Here is a 21,701-nt window from a genome sequence, read left to right as displayed (position 1 = left end):
CTCCAATGACTTTCACTCGTACCTGGGAAATTTCGACATAAATTGACCCAGGGGCTGAGACTTCCAAAAAATTCCCTAAAAATATCATAGTGGATCAATAATGGTGGAAACCAAATGGCTTTAATAATGGTCCTTATGGAAACCACGACTTGTCAGGAGGTTAATGCAGACACTAGTATTCAAGAAGCAGTTTCAACTGTGATATACCACTTAGAAAAGCACCAGTTGAGATGCTCAGAAATTAAAACATTCAGAGTAGAATATGAAGAAATCATATCCAGACCTGTTGACTCTTATACCCTCTAGTTGAACCTTGAGGATTGGAGACAAACTCTGACATATTCCACATATTATTTTACTTTATTCAGTCACATAGGTGACTTTAGCAGGACTGTCCACCTAAATGGGAGCAGTCAGTTTATAAAATCAATTCTATGGAGTACCTTGGTTTGATTTCAGAATCTTGCTGAAGATGTCATCAGATTCATTGATGTCTTTTGTTCCTTTTGCAAAAAAACCAGATCTTAAAATTAGCAGTAGATACTCTTAAAACATGTTAAAATGTGCAGATCTATCTTTTGAGAGTTCCAGCTGCTGAAAAGTAATAAAAAGAACCTGGGAACCTGTGTGGATTAGTAAGAAAAAGGGATGTTGCCATATAAACTAAAGGGAAAATGGAATCTTTAGTCAAAGTTGATCCCTTGCATTTGGGCTAACACAGGAAATGATTAGAGGTCTCAAAAGGAATGGCAGACTATGGAGGGAGATTGGTGTGATTTATTCCTGTCCTGGCAGCCCAAGGTCGTGAATTGTCATGAAGATTTTCTTGTTAACATAAAGGTTAAAGTGCTATTAACAATGAAACAATATTACCAAAAATCTTACCGTTTTTTTCAAGTCTGGAAAGAAAAATCTAAAAACAAGAAATTTGTGCATTAAACACAGAAAAAAAATAATAATCATTACATTGGCCAATAGATCACAAAAACTGTATGTTGCTTCTTACAGTATAAGAAATGATTCTTTCTTAAAGAAATTGTTAGTAAAAAAAATATTGTAAGCCACCAATCACAGTATCCACTATTTTTTTTTTTTATAAATGTTTTTGTTTTGTTTTTTATAAATATGTTTATTTATGAATTTTTTCATACACATAATAAATATAATAGACACATATACATAAAAACCATACAAAGAAAAAGAAAAACTCTGTTCCATTATATACCGATACATTGTTGAAGAGAAAAAAAAAACAAACAAAAAAACCAAAAAACATAAATACATAATTCGATGGAACACGTATTTAATATTTTTCTTTGCTTGGTGGTTTCATACCCTTACAGGAAGAGGGGCCCAAAGTCTAATTGTTTATACAACGTCCAGGGCCGTAAGGAAAAAAAAAAGAAAATAGGAGAAAAATAGGAGAGAAAGTGTGAATATCTATCCCTTTTGTATCATATTCAAACAGTCCTCCCAAATTTTGTGGGTTTTTTTGGAGATATGGAGATATTTCTACTTACTCCCAATTCCATTCGAAGTTGGAACTCCAACTGTTTTTCAAACGTATGCCACTCCAGATCTCCAGTTTTTTTCCATCCTCTTGCTATTATTTTTTTTAGCCGCAAGGCAGCTATGTATTGCCAGCGCAAATTTTTGTTGGGATAAACATAGTATCCACTATTCTAAGTATATTTTAGCCCAAAATCCATTACCCAACTCCCTACAATTTCATGATTCCTAACAAAATGTTAAATGTGTTTAAAAAAAAAATATATATAATTAAATGCAAATTTGCTTGTTAATCAAATTAGCAGATTTTACTGTCAAGCTCTATGCAATATGCGGCAGGATATTCACTTCTGGGCATTGTCTAGCACAGTGACTTACCTGTGGGGGTAAACCCAGACCCTGTCCCAGAAGAAATCCCAGAATGTATAGTCTTGTACTCATGTTTGTGTTGAGCTGATTTTGCTCCCTCCAAGCAGGGTTTCATTGAAAGCTTTAAAGTTCTGTATTTTATATAGTATGACCAGATGGCATACCAACCAACCAGCATTTGGAAGAAGAAATCTTTCAATATGGCTCCAAGGGTTGTCTTGGCTTTTAGAAACCAGCAATTGGACTGTCAGCTGCTAATGTGCGACATGATGGATACGAGACCTTTCAACCTGGTTTACATCAGAATTTATTTTCTGTTGCCATAAGTTATTTAACATTCTTGTAGTCACCGTGTTATTAACGGTACATTAATGGGATCACAGGATAATAGGGGAAAGTGTGCAATATATCGGTAAAATATGAGTAAACTGGAAGCTTGCTAGAGATGTGGTTGTCTGGGATATTTGAAAGGCTACTAACCAGTTTGAAAAGCACGTGTTTAGTTGCATTATATTGATAAACAAATAATGTCTACCGCCATAGATTTAGTTTTTGAATAGTATGATGTCCTCTAGGTTAATGAATTGGAGAACAGTTGTAGCTGGGCAGGTCAGCATGGCACCGAGCCCAATGCCTGGCTTTACCACCTAGTCAACTGTAAAGGTGTACGAGTCGGAGCCAATCTAAAACTAGAGGGTCAGAGGTTTAGATGTAATGTAAGATAGTTTTATCTAGAAGGTGGTGGATAAATGGAACAGCCCTTTTTCATAAGTGGTACAGACTAATACATCAAGGGGATTTAAATATGCATGGGATAGGCATATGGCTCCTGATTCTAAGACAAGACCAAGGACAATTTTCTAATTACAGATAACTCACTCATCAAAGGACCACTGTCAAAAACCCTTCTATTAAGCAGTTTGCTGTAGGGCATGAAGAATTTCAACTATTCAAGCAAAATACCACCGCAATCTTGGGGTTAGAAGGTTAAAAGGTGTGCAGGCCAGCAGTGGATTTATTCTTAAGTATAATGCATTTTCAGTGGTTGGATCAAGCAACTCTTATTCACACATGTAGAATTAGTACATGCGGCAGTGACACCATGTTTACTAATATTTTATATCTGTCGTCTTGGGATACCAATCTTTGCCACAATGAAATTTGTAGAAGGTACCATGGACATTTCTGCAAAAGACACTCAATACACTTAACCAAAGTGAAAAGATTTCACACAAAAAGAATACCTGTCTCAACTGCATGGCAACTGCCGTCAACGAAGCCACATTTTTTTTAGCAATACAGCTGGTTGAAAGAACCACTAGCTTCCTTCCTCAGCTGACTAGCACTCGCGTTGGCTGGAAGCGCCCAATGTTGATGAAAGTTGGCATCTGTTAGACTTTTGCATTAAGAGAAGTAGGCTGTTTCTCAAAGTGTATGGAGCGTGTGTGGGATTGTGTGTGGGATTGTGTGAAAGGAAGAGTGTGTTTCAGGGGAAAAGTTTGATGTGGCTGAAAAAATGGATTGTTACATTTCCACAAAAAAAAAAAGAGGGTATACGGTGTAAAATAGCCCCAGGTGTTTAAATTATAATACAATGCAGATTTGGTGTTCCACATATTGAGAGAAACTGATATGCTTTAAAATAAATAGGTAAAACCAAATAATAAAAACACCAATAATTAAAGAAGTTTATTGAACAACAAAAGGTTACATTATGATATATAGACAAATTTAAGGTTAAATATTACTATGTACCGAAATCTGCTAAGCTCCAGTGGGTATGATACCATTAATATGAGACTATACACCCTTTATTTTTGTGTAGCAAGTTCTAATAATTAGGAAAGAGCAGTGGTTTGCGCGTTCATCTTTAAATGCTTTTTAGTGTTGAGTTCTGGCCTGAGCAGGATAATATAACATTTGGGAATGAATATACAACCTAACAGGCCCGCGTTGGAAGCTTGGATGGTAAATACTTCAACAGCTACCATATAGCGTCCTTTGGTGCTTAAGTAGGCCGGGATGAAGGAGATCCACACACTGCAGAACACCAGCATGCTAAAGGTTATGTGCCTTGCTTCATTGAAACGATGAGGTAGCAAGCGCGCAAAATAGGCCAATAAAAAACTCAATGACGCCAATGTCCCAATGTATCCAACCATAATATAGAAAGCAAGGACAGAACCTTCACTGCATTCTAAGATAATCTTTTCAGGGGTAGACTGAGTATTGTTTTCTGGGAACGGAGGGGAGCCCACCAGCCATGCGGTACAGATCATAATTTGCACAAAAGACAATAGGAACACAAGGCCGTTCGGGATTCTGTTTCCTACGAAGTTATTCAGCTTACTGTTTGGTTTAGTAGCACTGAACGCAATGACAACGGTAACAGTTTTTCCAATTAGAGCAGAAAGAGCAGTTGCAAAGATAACTCCAAAAGTTGTTTGCCGGAACAAACAATTTAGTTTCTCAGGACGCCCAAAGAATAAAAGGGTACCTAGGAAGGACATCATGAGGCAAAGAAGAAGGATATAGCTGAGGTCACGGTTATTGGCTCTGACAAGATGGGTTTCCCGATAAATATAGAATGTTCTGTATATTATAGTGATGATAACACAGAAAAAGATGGAAATGGAAATCAGAATTTTGCTAAGGTTTTCCTGAAACGAGAGAAACTCTGTCTCTTTTGGAACACATTTGTCCCTTTGCTCATTAGACCATTGGTCTTCAGGACATTGTTCACAGCTGTTCATGTCTACAAAATGAAAAAGCAAATGACTTTTTCTAACGGATACCTTAATAAAAAAAGTTATGTTGGGTAAAATATTACTTGTTAAAAAATATACTTCTTGTAATTATGATTTAGAAGGTAAATATGGCCCAGAAAATGATATGTAAAAATAAATTAAAATCGTTATTCTCCCAACTTTACACACTTGATTTCCTCAGGTCTATTCACTAAAAGAAGAGCTGACGGGAAAGTTTGCAGGAAAGTTTTCGTCTCAACTTTTTGACTTCACTCTACATCACAAAGGTCCAACCCCAGTGAGCTTCTGTTTCCTTAGCCAATATATTATGCATTATGTAGGGCTAGACCATTGCTTCTTGCAGGAGAAACTTGACTATGTTGGCCTTTCATAATGAATAATAATGTAAAGTAGTTGAAACCACAACTCTTCTTGCAAACTCCTGACAATTCAACCTTTGGTGAAAACCCCCCAGTGACGCCTGTTGATTCCCAATCTCTAGTATTTTTGTTTAAACATAAAGTGTTGAAGGTAAGACAGGCTGGCAGTCCTTAAATAGTCTGGCACTTGCCTAGTCTGCCATCTTGGGCTAGACATGGAAGATTTTTCAAAATGAATCGCACTTCACTCTGTATGCAACATGCAGGGCCAACTTAGCCTTTCCTGCAGGAGCAACTCACCAGTTTTGACACATAAAAAATGTTTAGTTACGTCATTTTACCTCTATTTAGTGAAATATAGCCATACATGTCCATGTCCTGTTTCTAAAGGCAATCTAAGAGGGCAACGGCTAAAAAAAATTCCCTATCTCATTATCATACCACAGTGTATTTGTGTATGCAAGTACTTCTAAGTGCCCTGATTAATGAATCTGGATTGTTACGTATGCATTACTTTCTGTTTGGTAATTACTATGGCTTTTAAAATATACATACTCACTCGATGTGTTTGCAATTTTACCATCTGAGCATTGAAAACAGTCATAGCAGCAAATGTGTTTTCCTTGTTGAATTCCTTTTCTATAACCCTTTAAGCAACTCTTACTGCAGACAGATCTTGGGATCTAAAGAAAAGAAAAAAAATTGGCATTTTAGTTTAGTATATCTCATATATTTTGGGGCATGGTTCATTACTTATATTAGAGCTCTGATCTTAAAATATAGGGGTCTACCTATAACAGTGAAGATGTAACCATTGAGCCCAATGGAACGCTGCTCTTATAGCTTATTGATTGGGTCAGTCTCGAGGCGTTAAATTTAAACATTTCTGGGAGCTAAGGCTTTGCACCAATGACAGTTTGGCTTTTATTATAAGGAGCATATCTACTTATTAACAAGAAGGCACAAAAATACTTTTTGTTAATAAAACGTGCACAGTTCCAAAATATTTTTCTTATATATCTGATACATTAGCGGACACGATACCTGTTTGAAATAGGGGCTCCATAGAATGTTACTGTTCTTCAGTTTAAGTTTTTCTCCTCGACGTCCAGATGGTCCAAAGATCCCTACAATTTCTTTTTTCAAGGTGTTATTAGGAAATATCACCAAGTTCATGATATCAAACTGACCTGGCATGTTTCCATTTTTGTCAAAAGTAAATTCATCTCCTTCCAATGTTTGAAACCAAACATTCTGCAAGAAATGACTCAGCTGGAATCCCAAAATAATTTAAAAAAATATATATTTTTGTGAATTTCTTTACTAGTATACTGTAAATGGTTCTTATCCTAAAGGGACAGTATAACTCCCCATGCTGCCCCACCAGCGAAGAATGGATATTATGTATGTGTCCATGTTACTTTAATTATCACATGATTGTTATTTTCTGGCCAACATGGTCAACAGTGGATATTTCAAGTTTACTGAACAGTATAGGGCCTTTGGTATAAAATATATCCAGCAAAATGACCAAACTGTACTGCCCAATTATACTGGCTTATGAAATATACACTAAGAAAAACACATCCACATAAACTGACAATTGGACGATTGTTGGGTAATGTGGACTTGAGGGAGAAAAATGGACAAGAAAAGAGATTGGGGAAATATCTGAAGGGGCGGAAGTATAAAAGGTGAGGACAACTATGGAAGGTTCCACCAATGATAGCTCATAAAGGTGATTACCTGCCAAGGACGGAAATCTTTTTTCAGGAGATATGGCCCAGTGTCTTTTTTCGCCTCTGAGTTCATGGTAATCATATCATGAATAGCATGTGCTACAGCATAGACAGCAACGTAAACGCTATGAGTAAGCCTGAAGGTGTTCACATCATAAAGTAAAGGATCCACATTGCTCATGTCCTTGCCATTGATAAATCTCTTCATCAATAGATTGGAAGTAGCATTTCTATAATATACGTGGTAAAGCTGCCAAAGACGGACTATGAAATCATTTCCAGGAAATCTTGATGGACCTGCACCCTGTAAGAATGTTTTTAAACCAGGGATCTCTCCCTTGTGAACTGAAATTAAAAGAGAACCGTTACATAAGTGTGCAAATTGTCCAAAGGCATGATAATTTGCAAAATTTAATTCGGCAGTTGATATCAATACTTTTCCATTCACTTTTTTTGCATGGGCTAAAAATAATATAAAACCGGCTCCACTACTGTACACAATTATCACATTAGACGTGGACCTAGAGATGACGTTCAAAGCAAGTTCATCTTTTTCAGGATAAACAATGGCTAAGTACTCGACGCAATAACCACTCTTTATGATTTCAGTTTTCATTTCTTCGCTGGCTCTCATGTAACTTTCAGAGGCATATGCAATAATCCCAACCCAACTCCACTCAAAGTGCTTCAGTATTTGGAGGACCGCTTGGTACCCGGAACGCTCACTTGGAACGGTGCGGAAGAAGTTAGGGAACCTATATTTGTCATCAAAGATGGAATCCAATGCTCCATAACTGATCTGCAGGAACAAACAAGAGGCTGTTATAGGAAAATATAGGTCAAATAATATTTTCAGCATCATTTGTTTAAAATAAAAATAACTATCACTAGAAGAAACCTGTCTCAAACAATGGGAACGACTATCTTAAATCGACAGTAAAGTATCAAGAACAAAGTTCCAAAATAACTATCAAACAAGCTTGGCCCCTATATAAACCTTAAATAGCTCATCACAAAGATTTTTTTTGCAGTGATCTCCTAATGGTGGCCAGCTTGGGCACTCAAATATTTAAATTTGGACACTTAAATCGGAGCAGAATACAAGGGAGACTGGTCCAGTTTAAAGCTGTGAATTTGCCCATATACCACTCTATAATACGGTACAGCTGATGAGCCATGTATTGACCTGTTATGTAGTTATTATATATGTAACTATATTGAACCAATGGATGAATTTGGCTAAAAAATATACCTGTGTAAATTTGTAGGCAGACAATATTAAAGCCATTGCATACGATGGTGATGACAAAAGATGCCCAAAGAAGGCTGCGATCGGGCTATCAGCCTTACAGTTGTAGTTGGGAACTGCTTCGTTACCACCTGATAATAACCTTAATGTTCTTTCAATAGCTAATGCTTCACTGAGCCCAGAGTCATATATCTGAAACCCAAGAGTAATATTGGGCAGAATGTCCGCTCTCTTATTTATCTCCTGAACGGCGAAAGCAAAAGTCAAAATGTGTCGAATGAAACGGAAGGATATCCTAGAAAAGAGCCATTTTGGGAATTTAACTAGCAAAATGGTATTCATTTAAATGGTACATCAAAAATTACTACTCGATACAGCTTATAACCTTAAATAATTATTTTTTCAAACTTTTTTAATTATATGTTTTCTGTTTTGTGGTCTTATATCTTATTGACAGCTGTGAAAGCACAATAAGCCACGTATATATATTTTGGCTTCACAATTGACCATCTGATGTGCACTCATGTGTGATGTTGACAGGACCATCTTTTTCACATTATAGAAAAGGCAGATTCCCGTCCCCAAGAAAAACACCCCAAAGTGGACTGGGTATGTATGAAGCCACAATCACTCGGCCTCCACAACATGTAATAATTGCTCCAGCACAGATAAAGTAAAAGTGTACTTACATGTCACATACTCGAGGATTAGGAAAATCTGTGAAATCTGAAAAATCTCTTGGTATCATCGGGCATACTTGAAATATTCCGCCTAAAGTCAAATCACCGCCCTGGCTATACTGATACGCATCTAGATTATCTTTATTTAAAACACAAGAGGAGGATATATTACGGATCGAAGAGTGATCATTCATCATCTGCCATCTAAGAAACATATTATTTAATTAGTACAATGTCCACAACTCCGATTTTTTTGTTTGAAATATATATTTCATTCCATTCATCTGCTAACATTGTGAAAAACCAAAATATCCAAATCATATTTATACTTCAATAAATTCCTATTATCAGTAATACCTACACTCTTAAATATAACACATTTTCATGAAACAAATCACTTTTTATAATAACTTACATTGGTACTGCCGCAAGACATAGGTAGTACCCTTAGTTTTTAATGCAGCCTTAAAGTATAGCTACTTTTTCCCAAAAGCTATATTTTCCAGTTTTGTGGACTAGATAAACCTATATAAAGACGTTTACACATTAAATTAAGCAATAGATTTACTATAAGTCCACCTTTTATGTATACTACGGGAGCAGACGTTTTAACTTCCCGTTATCAGTATCTGTGGGATATTCCTACCTAGTAAGTTAACTCTAATCTTAGTTTACTTATTGTGTTTTGTTCTTGGCAACCTTTGGAAGGAAAACTGTTTCGACATGCTTGGCTATTTTCAGAACCTGCCACCAATTTACAATTAACTAAAGATCAAATTACAATGTACACTGATTGAAAATTAAAATCCCCAAACTATTGGTAGTTTTATTGTTAAAATAATGTTAATTATGTAGAAACAGTAAAGGCGAAAGTTCTTTAATCACGCATGCCTGACAACTAAAACAGAAGGGCAAATGCTTGACACTGGTAAGTCTTCTGAAAATAGATCCTTAGCTAACAATCCAATATAAAAAGTATATTTCTTGCCAAATATACACAATTTTTTTCTTTTATGTTTTATTTGTACATTTTATGCTTTATTTGTATATTATTCATAAAACTGCATGTTTTTGTTTCCTTCCCTTGGAAATGTCAATCTCAATATTCCCCCCCACACACACAAGAATCTACAACTTAATATCTTGCCTTCTGTCTCTATTCAGGGGTTCTTTACTTGCTTTTGCCAAAAATGAAAAGTCTCTGTGTATCGGATCCAAAACGCTAGGCAAATTTACAAAGAACCAGAAAACCCCACATATATGAATGTTTTGGCCTCTCAAGGGCCCCATCAGTTAGTTGCAATAGTATGTATCATGTCAGATGTAATGGTCCATGCTTGGACTACCCTTCTTTTAGAGGTCTTGAGGTGGCCTTACACAATTAAATTGGTGTGATCTCTTGAAATTAGCCTCATCTATGTAACTATGAATTTTCTTAAGATCCCCATCCATAATTTGGTATGATTTCTTCAACATCATCTCATAGATTTTATTATGAAGTAATATAGCCTAACTCAACCCTTCATTCAGGAGACCAAGTTGGAGATGGTCCTTCACGAAGGGCTTTCAGTGGATACGCATCCATGAGCGCACACATTATAGAGTGCTTTATTTCCACATACCTACCTTAATCTCTATATCTTCATCAGATTCCTTTCAAAGGTCTCACTGACGTTACCATCCAATTATTATTACAAAACTGACCTTCTTGTTGGTGGAATAAAACCATTTTCTAAACTGGTTATCTGTCACCTTTTGAAGTGGTACAACTTTCTCAACATGAATCCTATAGGATTAAAATAAATGCCAATAATAAAGGTAACAGATTTTATTACTAGGTTTTGATGGTTTTCAAAGATAATCTCTTATTACAAGATTGGAATAAAGTTTTCGAGCTCATATGCCGAGTTTATAGAGTATTCAGACCCAGTTTTCCATTGTTTTAACCAAAGGACTGAAGTTGTTTAAAGACAGCTACAGAATGAGTTATTATTCCCCCAGTATAAATGGTCACATGATGTTGTGTCTACACAAATTTCTTATAAATTCTTATTGCTATGGGTTAACAGAGAAATATTGTTTGTGCTAACTGAATAGACAAAGCCGAGAAAGGTCCACAGAGAAACCATGCAGATTTTCACTCTCAAGACAAGTCTGGGATACGGCAGCAAGAGCATGTGAGAGAGTCCACAAAAGTTCCACTGAAATATCTGTTTTCTCAAAACTGTTAAATATTAGGTTATTTTTCCCATCGTGTTTAGCTGTACATTGAGAAGAAAAAAAATCCACCTTAAACCATCAAACATGACATAAAATATTTAGCTTACCCACTGGAATTAGCAGAATTTACACCCTTTTGTGTAACCGACATGACTAGTGGAGCAAAGTGATCGGCCGTTACCTCCGGAAACATAAAAAGCAGTAAAATTTGAAAAAGTAGCATTATATTCAATTGTGTTTTCAATCCTATTTCCATGTGAAGATAAAATTAAATGGCGTTTCCAAACCATTTAGTATTCTAGTGTTCTCCTAGCAGAATAACTAATTGAATGTAAGACTACAGCTCTTTTTTATACCTCTTCACAGAAAAGCTTGGCCAGTAAATATGCTTGCCTCTAAATTTAAATTCCCCTGAATGGCATTAAATTAACAGTGTCACCACAAAAAAAAAAGAAAATAATTATGTACACCACTAATTAAATAAAAAAAATCCCATAAGGGAGAGCACAATGTGATTAAAAGCTGGAAATACAACCTCTAAGTTTGAGTTTTATGTACCCATTCATCTAGTATTCCTTTTTTTATGACAGCTTGCATCATAATATAATAATAACAACGATGACATCATTGAATGAACAACACTTTTGTTTTTTACTGATAATAAGCATAGACTGACCAGCAAGAGGGTCAACTGATTTTTCAGGGCATTACTGGGGCCCTCTGGGCTGAAGATTAACCCCCCCCCGTGATGATGAACTTGGTGCTAAAGATAAAATAATTATGTTCGTAAAACAAAATTCTAATTAAAAGCGTGTGGTCACAAACGTTGCACTGTTAGCCCATGTTAGGATAAGTGTCACACTAGGCTCTCCATAATTTTACGGCCATTATCTTTTTTTAATAACCACTAATGTTTATTAGTTTTATAACAATTATATTGTAAATAAATAGAAAATAACAAAATAATGTTTAGAAGCAGATGCTTTCAGTTAGATCTGGTTGAGGGGAACCAACAGGTTCTTCTACTTTTCTGTCAGAAAATATGGCGCATGAGGTGGCCAAAATGGCTCCTCCATCTCCCAAGTTCTCCATCACCAGTGGTCTTGGTTTATGAGCAGTCCGACCCCCAGAGTTGGCCAATTTTATTGCGACTCATTGTCCGAAAGGGAATAAATTCAGCCATATTTAACTGGGAGAAAAAAAAATCTGGGATTCGAAGATTAAAGCAGCGTTAGTCATTTTGAATTGATCTTAAAGTGTCACACGGGTCATACGTGTGCAATGAAGGAACTCCATTTGGCAGTTAATGTGGCAAAATATGGCTGCGAGGCAAAGAAAGTGTATTTTTGGACTCAACTGTCCCTCACAATGTTTTGTTGATACAAACGTATCTGAAAATGTTTATAAATCTAACTACGTAAACAACAAACATTAAGAGACAAAAAATCTTTTCTGACACCTCATATAAAGCTTTAATATGGTCACCTACCTCAATAATGTACAGCGCTACATTATATAATGGCACTATATAAAAGTAATAATGTGCATATAAATTAAACTATGCATTACTCTTGTTGTAATTGCCACAGATGTATTAATAGCTATGAAAAGGTTACAAAGCCATATTTTATTATTTTTAATATTTATTTATTATTTAATAATAGACTCCAAACTGCCCCCCACGTCTGAACCTCACACCCCTATCCATGAACATGCTCTCTACAAAAGCGTTAATATCTTTTAAATATTTTTTTTCTGCAGCAGCAAGGAATTGTAGGACTTATAGTTCTCTAGAGCGTAGTTGCCAGGACTCAGCCGCGAGGCAAAACTACATGTCCTAGCACGCACCGCGCACGGAGATCACACGATACGCATCAGCCAATGAGCGTGACGCTTTGCAGGGAGTTCTTTGTCCGGCTCAGAATTTCCAAGCGCGCATGCGCACGAAGAGGTGGATCAGGTAGGTTGTGGATTATAGCATTGCAGCTAAAAAAAAAAAAACTTCACCGAACTGTTTTCTTAGCCAATCAACAACAAGTAGCAATATATATATATATATTACGCAGTCTATACATATATATTCTTGCACTGCATGATGGGAGTAGGAAGAACTAGGTATGGGCACAGTGCTAATGAGGAACTGAAGGCATCCTTCCAGTAATAAATATGCCCTAGTTTAGGATCTCATTTTGTACATGGTGGACCACTCGCTGCCTTCTTAATACCAGGGACTCAAGGTCTACCTGTGGCTTAAAGGTCTTGCTTGGCTTGTTAAGAGTTAACAGTTAGGTTTTCTGATTGCTTGAAAAATATCATATTTCTAAATTCATTTTTCGATGGCAAATGTATTATTATTATTTTATTATCATATTTTATCTATTATTTGTATGTATTATATTTATCTATTATTGTTAATATCTTATCTATTATTTGTATCTATTATTATTATTATTATTATCTTTTATCTGTTATTATTATCTGTTATTTATATATATATATATGTATTGCCAACAATCTCCGCAGCGCTTTTTAGAGTCCATACACTCAAAGGGGTCTGACAAAACTAGAATTGACAGCTTAAGACAAGCATGGATAAATAGGGTCCTGCTCGCATGCCAACGATCCAAAGGCTACGAGGCCGTTCTCCCCTAAAGCTGGATGGATATAAAATTTTTATTTTATTTTTGAAAATTAACTTTGAAATGTATTTTCCAAAATAAAATGAAAATTTGGCGCTTTGCCACTTAATAAGCATATCTCTGCCTCCTTATTAAAAAAAAAAAAAGGTTCTAAATAAAAAATGTAAAAAAAGTTTGCAATATGAGTCTGTATCACGCACCTATATATATTAATACATTAATTTAACAGAAACACTAGTGGATCAAGGAATCTATTCGTTCCAGAAAGTTAAAAAAAGTTGGGAAATATTCCCTAGAGTCGCCAAACCATGTGCACGATTTGTAAATTTCCTATATCCTATTTTTTACGCTTAAGTAAACCAAGTAAATTCATGGGATTATTTACGTAACTAAATAAATAAAAATATTTACATAACTAAAATAGAGTTTTTTACACAACGATTAAAATTTTTTACATAACCAAAATAAATAAAATGTAGTTAACTAAAATAAAATGATTTAAATTACAAAATTATTGAGTTAATGTAATTGTTGGTTGAAAATAATTATTATACATATTAAAAATCCATATATACTTGTTACTCGAATCAAATGTGAGTTCAGGACAGGAATGTCGTTCTGCCGTTTTTTTTATCAAATGGAAATAAATCTTTATCCAAGTTTTTATTTTCAAGTCCCGGCAAGCGGGCTGCATGCCTGCCCTGCCAAAATGCTGCCACGATGGGCATACCGTAGCGGGTATATATATAACAAACAAAAAAGTGCCCCGTTTCAAAAAATGACCGGAGCAGCCATTAAAATGATCCAATTGGCTTAACGTTTTATTGGTTACTGTAAATTTTTTTTATTATATTTTATTTATATTGCATCAATTTCCGCAGCGCTTCTTACAGTCCATACATTCAAAGGGACTGAAAGAACCAGAACTGATAGACTATTGAAGCCCCGAGGTTTAGTGCTTTGATATGTTCAGTGGCTGTGATGAACACCTGATCTCCAGTCTATTTTCTACAAGGGCCTCACTCTCCAAAGGGATGTGTTACCCCTTCTTTCCCTCCCGGGGCCAAAAGCCCTGCGGGAGGTCGGAATCTTGTCGAGAAACACCACTGGAAATGCCGCCCGGAATTGCTACCACGTCTCCCTCACCAGAAAAAAAGGGGATCCAGTTCCACCATGGTCCAAGGCAGCATGGTGCATGTACCAGCAGTGTCACCATTAAGGTGTCATGTTGTAACCCTTACAGCTAAACTTGGTGACACACATCCTAGACCTGGAATATGGTCAGTGGGGGCTCCAAGCGACCTCGGGGCTTTAACGCTATCCCAGACTTAAGGTCAGGGGCCCAAGTTGTCCCCCCTAGCTTCCTGTGCCCTACCGAATGTTTAAGTGCCTCCCCATTGCTTGCCGCAACAGGCTTACCAGACGCAAAAGTGCTTAACACAAAAAAGAGAATTGCTTTGAATGCCTGATCCGAGTTTATGTGCAGGCATGCGCATGTACCTGGCACAGCTGCCTCATTAAATTAAAATCGGGCATGAGTTTCTTTAACTCTGAAAAGTCCAGACTACTTACTTCATGTTGCTTTGTTGAAAGATCAAAGAGTGCTACCTATCAGATCATCAAACTGAGCTAATTCTCATTTAATATAAACAGCATCACAGCATGGATCCAGATATAATACCAAAGAGAGAAGAAGAAGAGAGACCATGTGCAAGTAGTGTCCAGGACACTCAGCAGAAAAGCCCCCTAGATGCCACCACAGGTGAGATACGAGAGTAGTCTACTGCAACCACCTTAAATAAGGGCTTTTACTATGTTCAGTATTTAGAAACCTCATACAGTAGCCTAGCAAACATCAGTATAAGGAAGTTTCAAGTCATGCATGTGGATGTCATTTTACAGATTTACAGTCAATATGATGATCTTCAATTTGGTTTCTAGTAAGAAAGCCATTATTATATCAAAATAAAAGTGGGGCAGATGTATTGATAGCAACATACCTTTAAACCTAGATAACGTAATCAGCCATTCTCCTATAGAAGGCACATGTATGTAGCGTGAAATGTTTCATCCTTCAATCATCAATTGCTCCTAAGAAATTCACAATGGTGAGGGAAAAGGAATAGTATTCTGCCCATCCTTAGAAGAAAACGTTTTTCCATGCATTTTAAGGGTGCCTTTAAATGTTGACTTCCATGTTTTCCAGAAACTGTATCATCGGATGAACAGATGCCCAAAGAACTAGTGATTTCTGTTGAGAAGGATGCTGTTTCCCAACCTTCTAAGAAAGAGAGATCACGAAAACAAATGAAAAAAATAGCGCAATCAAATAGTAAATCCACCAGAGACACGCGACAGAATCTTTTAACAGATGACTTGGATCACGCAGAGGAGACTCAAGAGACCCAAAACGAAGAAAATGACAAGAGGCGAGCATTACGTTTGCGAAAGAACACAATGGAGGGTAAATACAAATGTGAAAAAAGGATCAAAAACTCATTGGACATAAACAAAGTTACCATACAGTATACACCTTATAAGCCACAGAAAAAGTATACGTGTTTGGAGTGTGGCAGAAGCTTCATCTCAACGTCACATCTTACTGTACACCAGAGGTCCCACACTGGGGAGAGGCCTTACAAATGTTCCACATGTGGCAAAAGCTTTATGAGAAAGTCTTCTCTTGTAATTCACGAGCGGATCCACACAGGTGAGAGGCCTTATTCGTGTCCGGATTGCGGGAAGAGCTTCACTAGCAGCGCTACGCTTACCACCCACAAAAGGATCCACACAGGAGAGCGGCCATATGTATGCTCGGAATGTGGCAAAAGCTTCACCAGTAACTCCTCTCTGTTTATACACAACAGGACGCACACGGGGGAGAAACCTTACATTTGTGTAGAATGTGGGAAAACGTTCTCTTGCACATCGGCTCTTGTGATCCACAAACGGTCCCACACGGGCGAGAAACCGTTTATGTGTAACTTTTGTGGAAAGAGTTTTGCCGACAACTCAAGGCTGGTCAAACACAAAGCTACTCACACCGGAGATTGGCCACAAATTTGTACTATTTGTGGGAAGGGCTTTACTTGTCTCTCAAATCTTATCGTTCACCAAAGGTCCCATACGGGAGAGAGGCCCTTTGAATGTGGGAAATGTGATAAGCGCTTTGCCAACAACAGAGATCTTGTGAGACATCAGACGACGCACACGGGAGAAAGGCCTTTCGTGTGTTCTGAATGTGGCAAGAGATTCATACGCAAGTCCCATCTTACTACCCACTTGAAAATTCACTCGAGAGTAAAGTTGGTTGTGTCAACCGAATAAAGATGATCCATCCAGGCCTTCACAAACTCCATAAGCCATGACATTGTTATAGTATTCTGTATAGATCATAAATACATAACTCTTTTCAGGTTCCTATAGAAATGTCTGCCTGCCTCCTGAATCGCCCATAGGTTGTTCAACATTTTGTCCAATTGAGAAATGTTTCCATGACTCTTAAGAAAACCAGGTTGATTACCTAATACTCTTGGCTCCACATATTCGTCAACCCTTATCCACGTTAAGACTTGAGGTTTCCATAAGGTAGACTTAAATAGCGGAGCTAGTCTGATATAGGCTTCTTCAGTCGGCAGAACAAATTAAGATAACTGACAGAATAAGAAACCAAAATTATTTTTGTATAATATGCAGTTTGCATAGATCGTTTTGTTTTTTTCCCTTCTTTTTGTTTTGTTTATCATGGGTGCAAACCTGTTAAAAATGTGTCCGAGCTTGGAACTTGGTCAACGTCCTATGGGTTCATGTATCTTCATGTCAGGTCAAGTATCAAGGATCAATGTATTCCTACGTCATAGGTAGGAGTCTAGGTAAACTACCCTCAAAAAACATATAATAAATGTCCATGTTATTAATATATGAAAATCGTCGAACGCATAAATATGTCTTTCTTGTAAGTCCGTACCCAATTGGAGATGTACCTCGATGGGTAACGATGGGCGAAATGCAAATCTGAGTTTATGAGCAAGAAACAAAACTTTAATTTTCAGTGCGTTTTTGGTATAGGATTTGATGGCGTGAGACTCCAAGCCAATGGGAAAGGAACACTTTCTAAATTCCTTCTGTTTAAGAGTTTCAAAGAATGATCGGTAAGCTGTTACAAAGCTGTAGAGTTATGGCGCCCAACCCAACCCTTAAGGTAGCTCAACTACTGGGTAATGTTCTTATGTGGCATACATAAAACCTGTTGTGTTAACCATCACAGACTAGAGGTAGATATCACTGGTTTGGATATGGTTTGTCAATGTCCACACGTTATATTTTTTACAGTTTTGTATGTTAAATAAACCAATGGCATGGTGTTTACACAGTTGAGTCAGGTCTGCAATATATATCTATATTACACATTCCCCATATGTGTGTATATCATGGGAGCAGCCAGCTTCACCTTATGTTCTTAGGATCTGTGCTGTTTCTCATTCATTTCTCCTATTTGTAAAGTTCCGGATTTTCATTGATCGGTTCAGGCTGTATCTGAAAGGGTGAAATAAGGAGAAAAAAAAAACGAGAGAAAACAGGGAATTAGATTACTTACGACACCACCTGCCACAGATGGCATTGTCTCAAAGGAAAACATCGAGACTGAATTCTAAGCTGACGGGAGTTTTCGCACTTTAAAGTTGGGAAGACGAAAGAAATTCCTGTTTATTAACATATTGAATGGGCAAATGTATTCTTTCCTCAACTGCAATAAAAAAAAAAAAAAAGCTGAAAGGGTTAAGAAGGTTTTTTTACTTTCTGTTAATATGAAAGCTGTTGAATCTGCTCACATGTTTTTGAAATATAAACGTGTAACAACCGGCAGACTGTATTAAAAAGTTACTGTTAAGGTGTCTCTAAAGTTTTCATTTTATAAAGTAGGTTGGCGTTACGAGCTACTTTCGCTATTTCGCTAGGCAATCACCACTATTATTGGGTCGCGGTCACTGACACTTGATTCGTCCGAATTTAAATTTTAACAAAATATATATATATTTTTTTAATTACAGCAACCACCCTGCAGTCATGTGATACAATGAGAAGATTGATGGGCTGAAGAGTTCTGTTAGTAAGGGGTTAAAACAATTTCCATCAATCATGGGCGGACGTATAGAAGATGTATCTATATGTAAATACTCTATGTATTTGAATTAATTGCTTTGTGTCCAACAAACAGAGGGCGCCATTAATGAGCTCACAGATGCGGTACTGCTGTCTCTGTTGGATTAAAAGCTACAAGCAACGCGTCTTGGGATCCTTTCCACACCGCGCCAATGTTTGTGCTGCGGTTCCTAAGAGAACAATTTGTTGTCACTATTAAATTTTCTATTCTCATATATTATTACGGAGGACCAGCAGGGAATTGCACACTTTGAAACACCAGTAGATGAAATGCAGGCCTTCTATTGCTATATAGTCTTTTGATGTAGTGGGAATTACATTTCTTGTAAACATGAACACATTAGGAAATGCAATTTGTGTATCATATGCTGTATAAAAATAAGCTACATTTCCACCACCCTCCTATACAAACACTTTTTTTCACTTTTTAAAAATGTCCAACTTTTAAGGAACGGTTTGCCTTTTAGATAACTCTATGGTTTTACATAACCCAAAAATTGAGATGCCACTTATGGGTGTATGGCAAGAGGCCAGAAGTTGAGTTGATGCCGATGGGGCCAGAGAACCCAAAGAACCACTCTGAGGCCACGTGGAAGCAACAATAGAGGTGTGTAGACCTCAATTGATCTTACAGCTAAGTGGCACCTGGCATCTGATTTGTCAAGCTGTAACTAACCCTGTCCGTATAGCCAATTATATCCCTGCATGTTTATGCTAAAAAGTAATCCAGCCCATATTTTGAATTTGACAGCTTAATGTCTGTGGGTAGTGAATTCCACATGTTTACTGCTCTTACTGTGAAGAACCCTTTTCAAGGCTTTAAGCAAATAATCCTTTCTGGGCACATGATCTTTTATATCCTGCCCAGTTCCCTTCCACTATAGACCTGCCCTTATTCCTAGTTTAACCCGCCCCTACACAAAACCACTCCCCCGTTTACAGGTATATTTATAGTTTTCAAGGCAAATTTAGTTATAGGGTAACCTCATCTAACGTTCCCTTGTACTTTATGGAATGCTCCAGAGCCGCTCCAGTTGTGATCTTCACAAAGCCGAGACCACAAATCCCTATCCTTAATAAAGATTTCATCTAAAAATGCTCTTTTTTTTACTTAATAAAAATAAAGAAACATGCTACTAATAATAAAAAAAAATACATCTACATTTAAATTACAGGTGATAGTTGCGGCAATAAAGGTAAAGATGTTTTAAAGTATTAATGAGATTTCCCCCCCCCTCTTTTTTCTGAGATGTGATTATTCTTAAGGGAGCCAATATTTGATACGTGAAAATGTCAAGGGTTTTGCTTTCAAGGGAACGGGTAACATATAAATGGGTATGTTTAACTGGCCACGGACACTACATGCAACATCGAACATCAGGACGAAGATAGTACCACCGAGCTTATGTATTGTCTACTAAAAAAATTATTACATTTGGGAAAAAAGTGAACGAATTGACTTCGGGAACCAAAAAAAAGTACGTGAAATTTATACTGTTTACTGTTTTTTCTTTTATTTGCTAATTTATTTATATTTTAACTTTTTTTAATTTTAAATTATTTTACTACATGTGTAATATGGATCTATTTTTATTTTTTTGTTGAATTTGTGCTGCCAATAGTGGATTACTTGAAAAGGTGTTTTTAACAATGACGTCTTCATGTTAACTGGGTATTGAAATATCATTCTCACCCCACAAATTCATAAAATTCTATATTTATTAGTCATTAACTTCCTTAGTTATTTATTTGTATTGATTTTACAAATATTAGGAAATGGACACCAAAATTTAGAAATAATAAAACGTTTTTATGTGGCTGAAGAACTAAGTCTTCTGTCAATTTATTTTTATTATTTAATTATTATTTTTGAGTACGATATTATTTTGGGCTCTGAATAATTTGGCATACATGACACATCGAACTAAAATTAGCAGTTCCATAAGGTCAATTCTATATTGTCATTTTTTTAAGGAAAAATCCCACTTAAATAAAGTATTTGTACTTAAAACTAGGAGAGTTCCCGTGTCATTTTGCTTCATGAAATCACACCTTATATTAAAAGGTGTTGAAAACCTTCCTAACCAATGACTTCCATGCTTTGTCTATAGGAGAACATGAATGTATTTTTACAGGTAACACTGAATACCTTGAGATTCACCATATTGCATATTGGCAAACTGTTTTAATTTTATCCAGGTCTACAGACATTAATTTTCCTTCCTGCAATGTGTGAGGGCAACCAAACCATGGCATCAGAATTTCTTCTGCTTGGATTTACTAGCCATTCAAATCTCAAGGCCCTCCTTTTTCTTCTGTTCCTTTTCATCTATATTGTGATACTAACTGGAAATGTTCTTCTCATCATATTGGTGTCCACAAATCCCAACCTCAAGGTTCCAATGTTCATCTTCCTTAAACACTTGGCTTTGGCAGACATTTTGTTCACCACCAACGTTATACCTAAAATGTTGCAGATCATATGGAGAGAAGATGACACCATCTCGATAGCAGGCTGCTTCACCCAATACTACTTTCATTGCATTTCGGTTTTTGCACAGTCTTTAATTCTCACCGCCATGTCTTTTGACCGATATCTGGCGATCTGTCACCCCCTGCGTTATTCCACAGTTATGAACCTCAAACTATGTTTAAATCTGGTTTTCTGGTCTTGGGCAACCGGTTTTATTTTAATGCCGAGTGAAATGTTTTCATTAACCCAGCTAAGGTTCTGTGGTTCCAACACCATTGACCATTTCTTCTGTGATTTTTCTCCTATCATTGAGATCTCATCTTCTGATACTTTAAACGTGGTATGGGAAGATTTTATATTTTCCATACTTCTCATATGCTTTCCATTTATGTTTGTCATTCTGTCTTATGTTTTTATTTTTATAACTATCCTTAAGATACCGTCGGCCGTTGGTAAGAAGAAAGCTTTTTCCACCTGTAGCTCCCACCTGGTTACCCTATGTACATATTATAGCACTATAATTACAATATATA

The 21,701-nt window shown here is 36.6% G+C and overlaps 1 protein-coding gene across 1 annotated transcript in view; it reads left to right on the top strand.

Annotated features, from left to right (window-relative positions):
* The window catches only part of LOC149284703 (uncharacterized), a 60,755-nt gene extending 43,896 nt beyond the window's left edge, over nucleotides 1-16,859 (top strand). Inside the window, exon 3 of the mRNA XM_089496322.1 lies at nucleotides 16,086-16,859. Within this exon, the coding sequence (XP_089352448.1) occupies nucleotides 16,086-16,859 (774 nt within the window). The remainder of the gene's footprint in view (nucleotides 1-16,085) is intronic.
* Nucleotides 16,860-21,701: the final 4,842 nt, after the last annotated feature.

This window comes from Sceloporus occidentalis, unplaced genomic scaffold (genome assembly GCF_023333645.1).
Source record: "Sceloporus occidentalis isolate IW3139 unplaced genomic scaffold, rSceOcc1.0.p SCAF_89, whole genome shotgun sequence".
Taxonomy (NCBI): Eukaryota; Metazoa; Chordata; class Lepidosauria; order Squamata; family Phrynosomatidae; genus Sceloporus; species Sceloporus occidentalis.
This window is presented reverse-complemented; position numbering and strand designations above follow the sequence as displayed.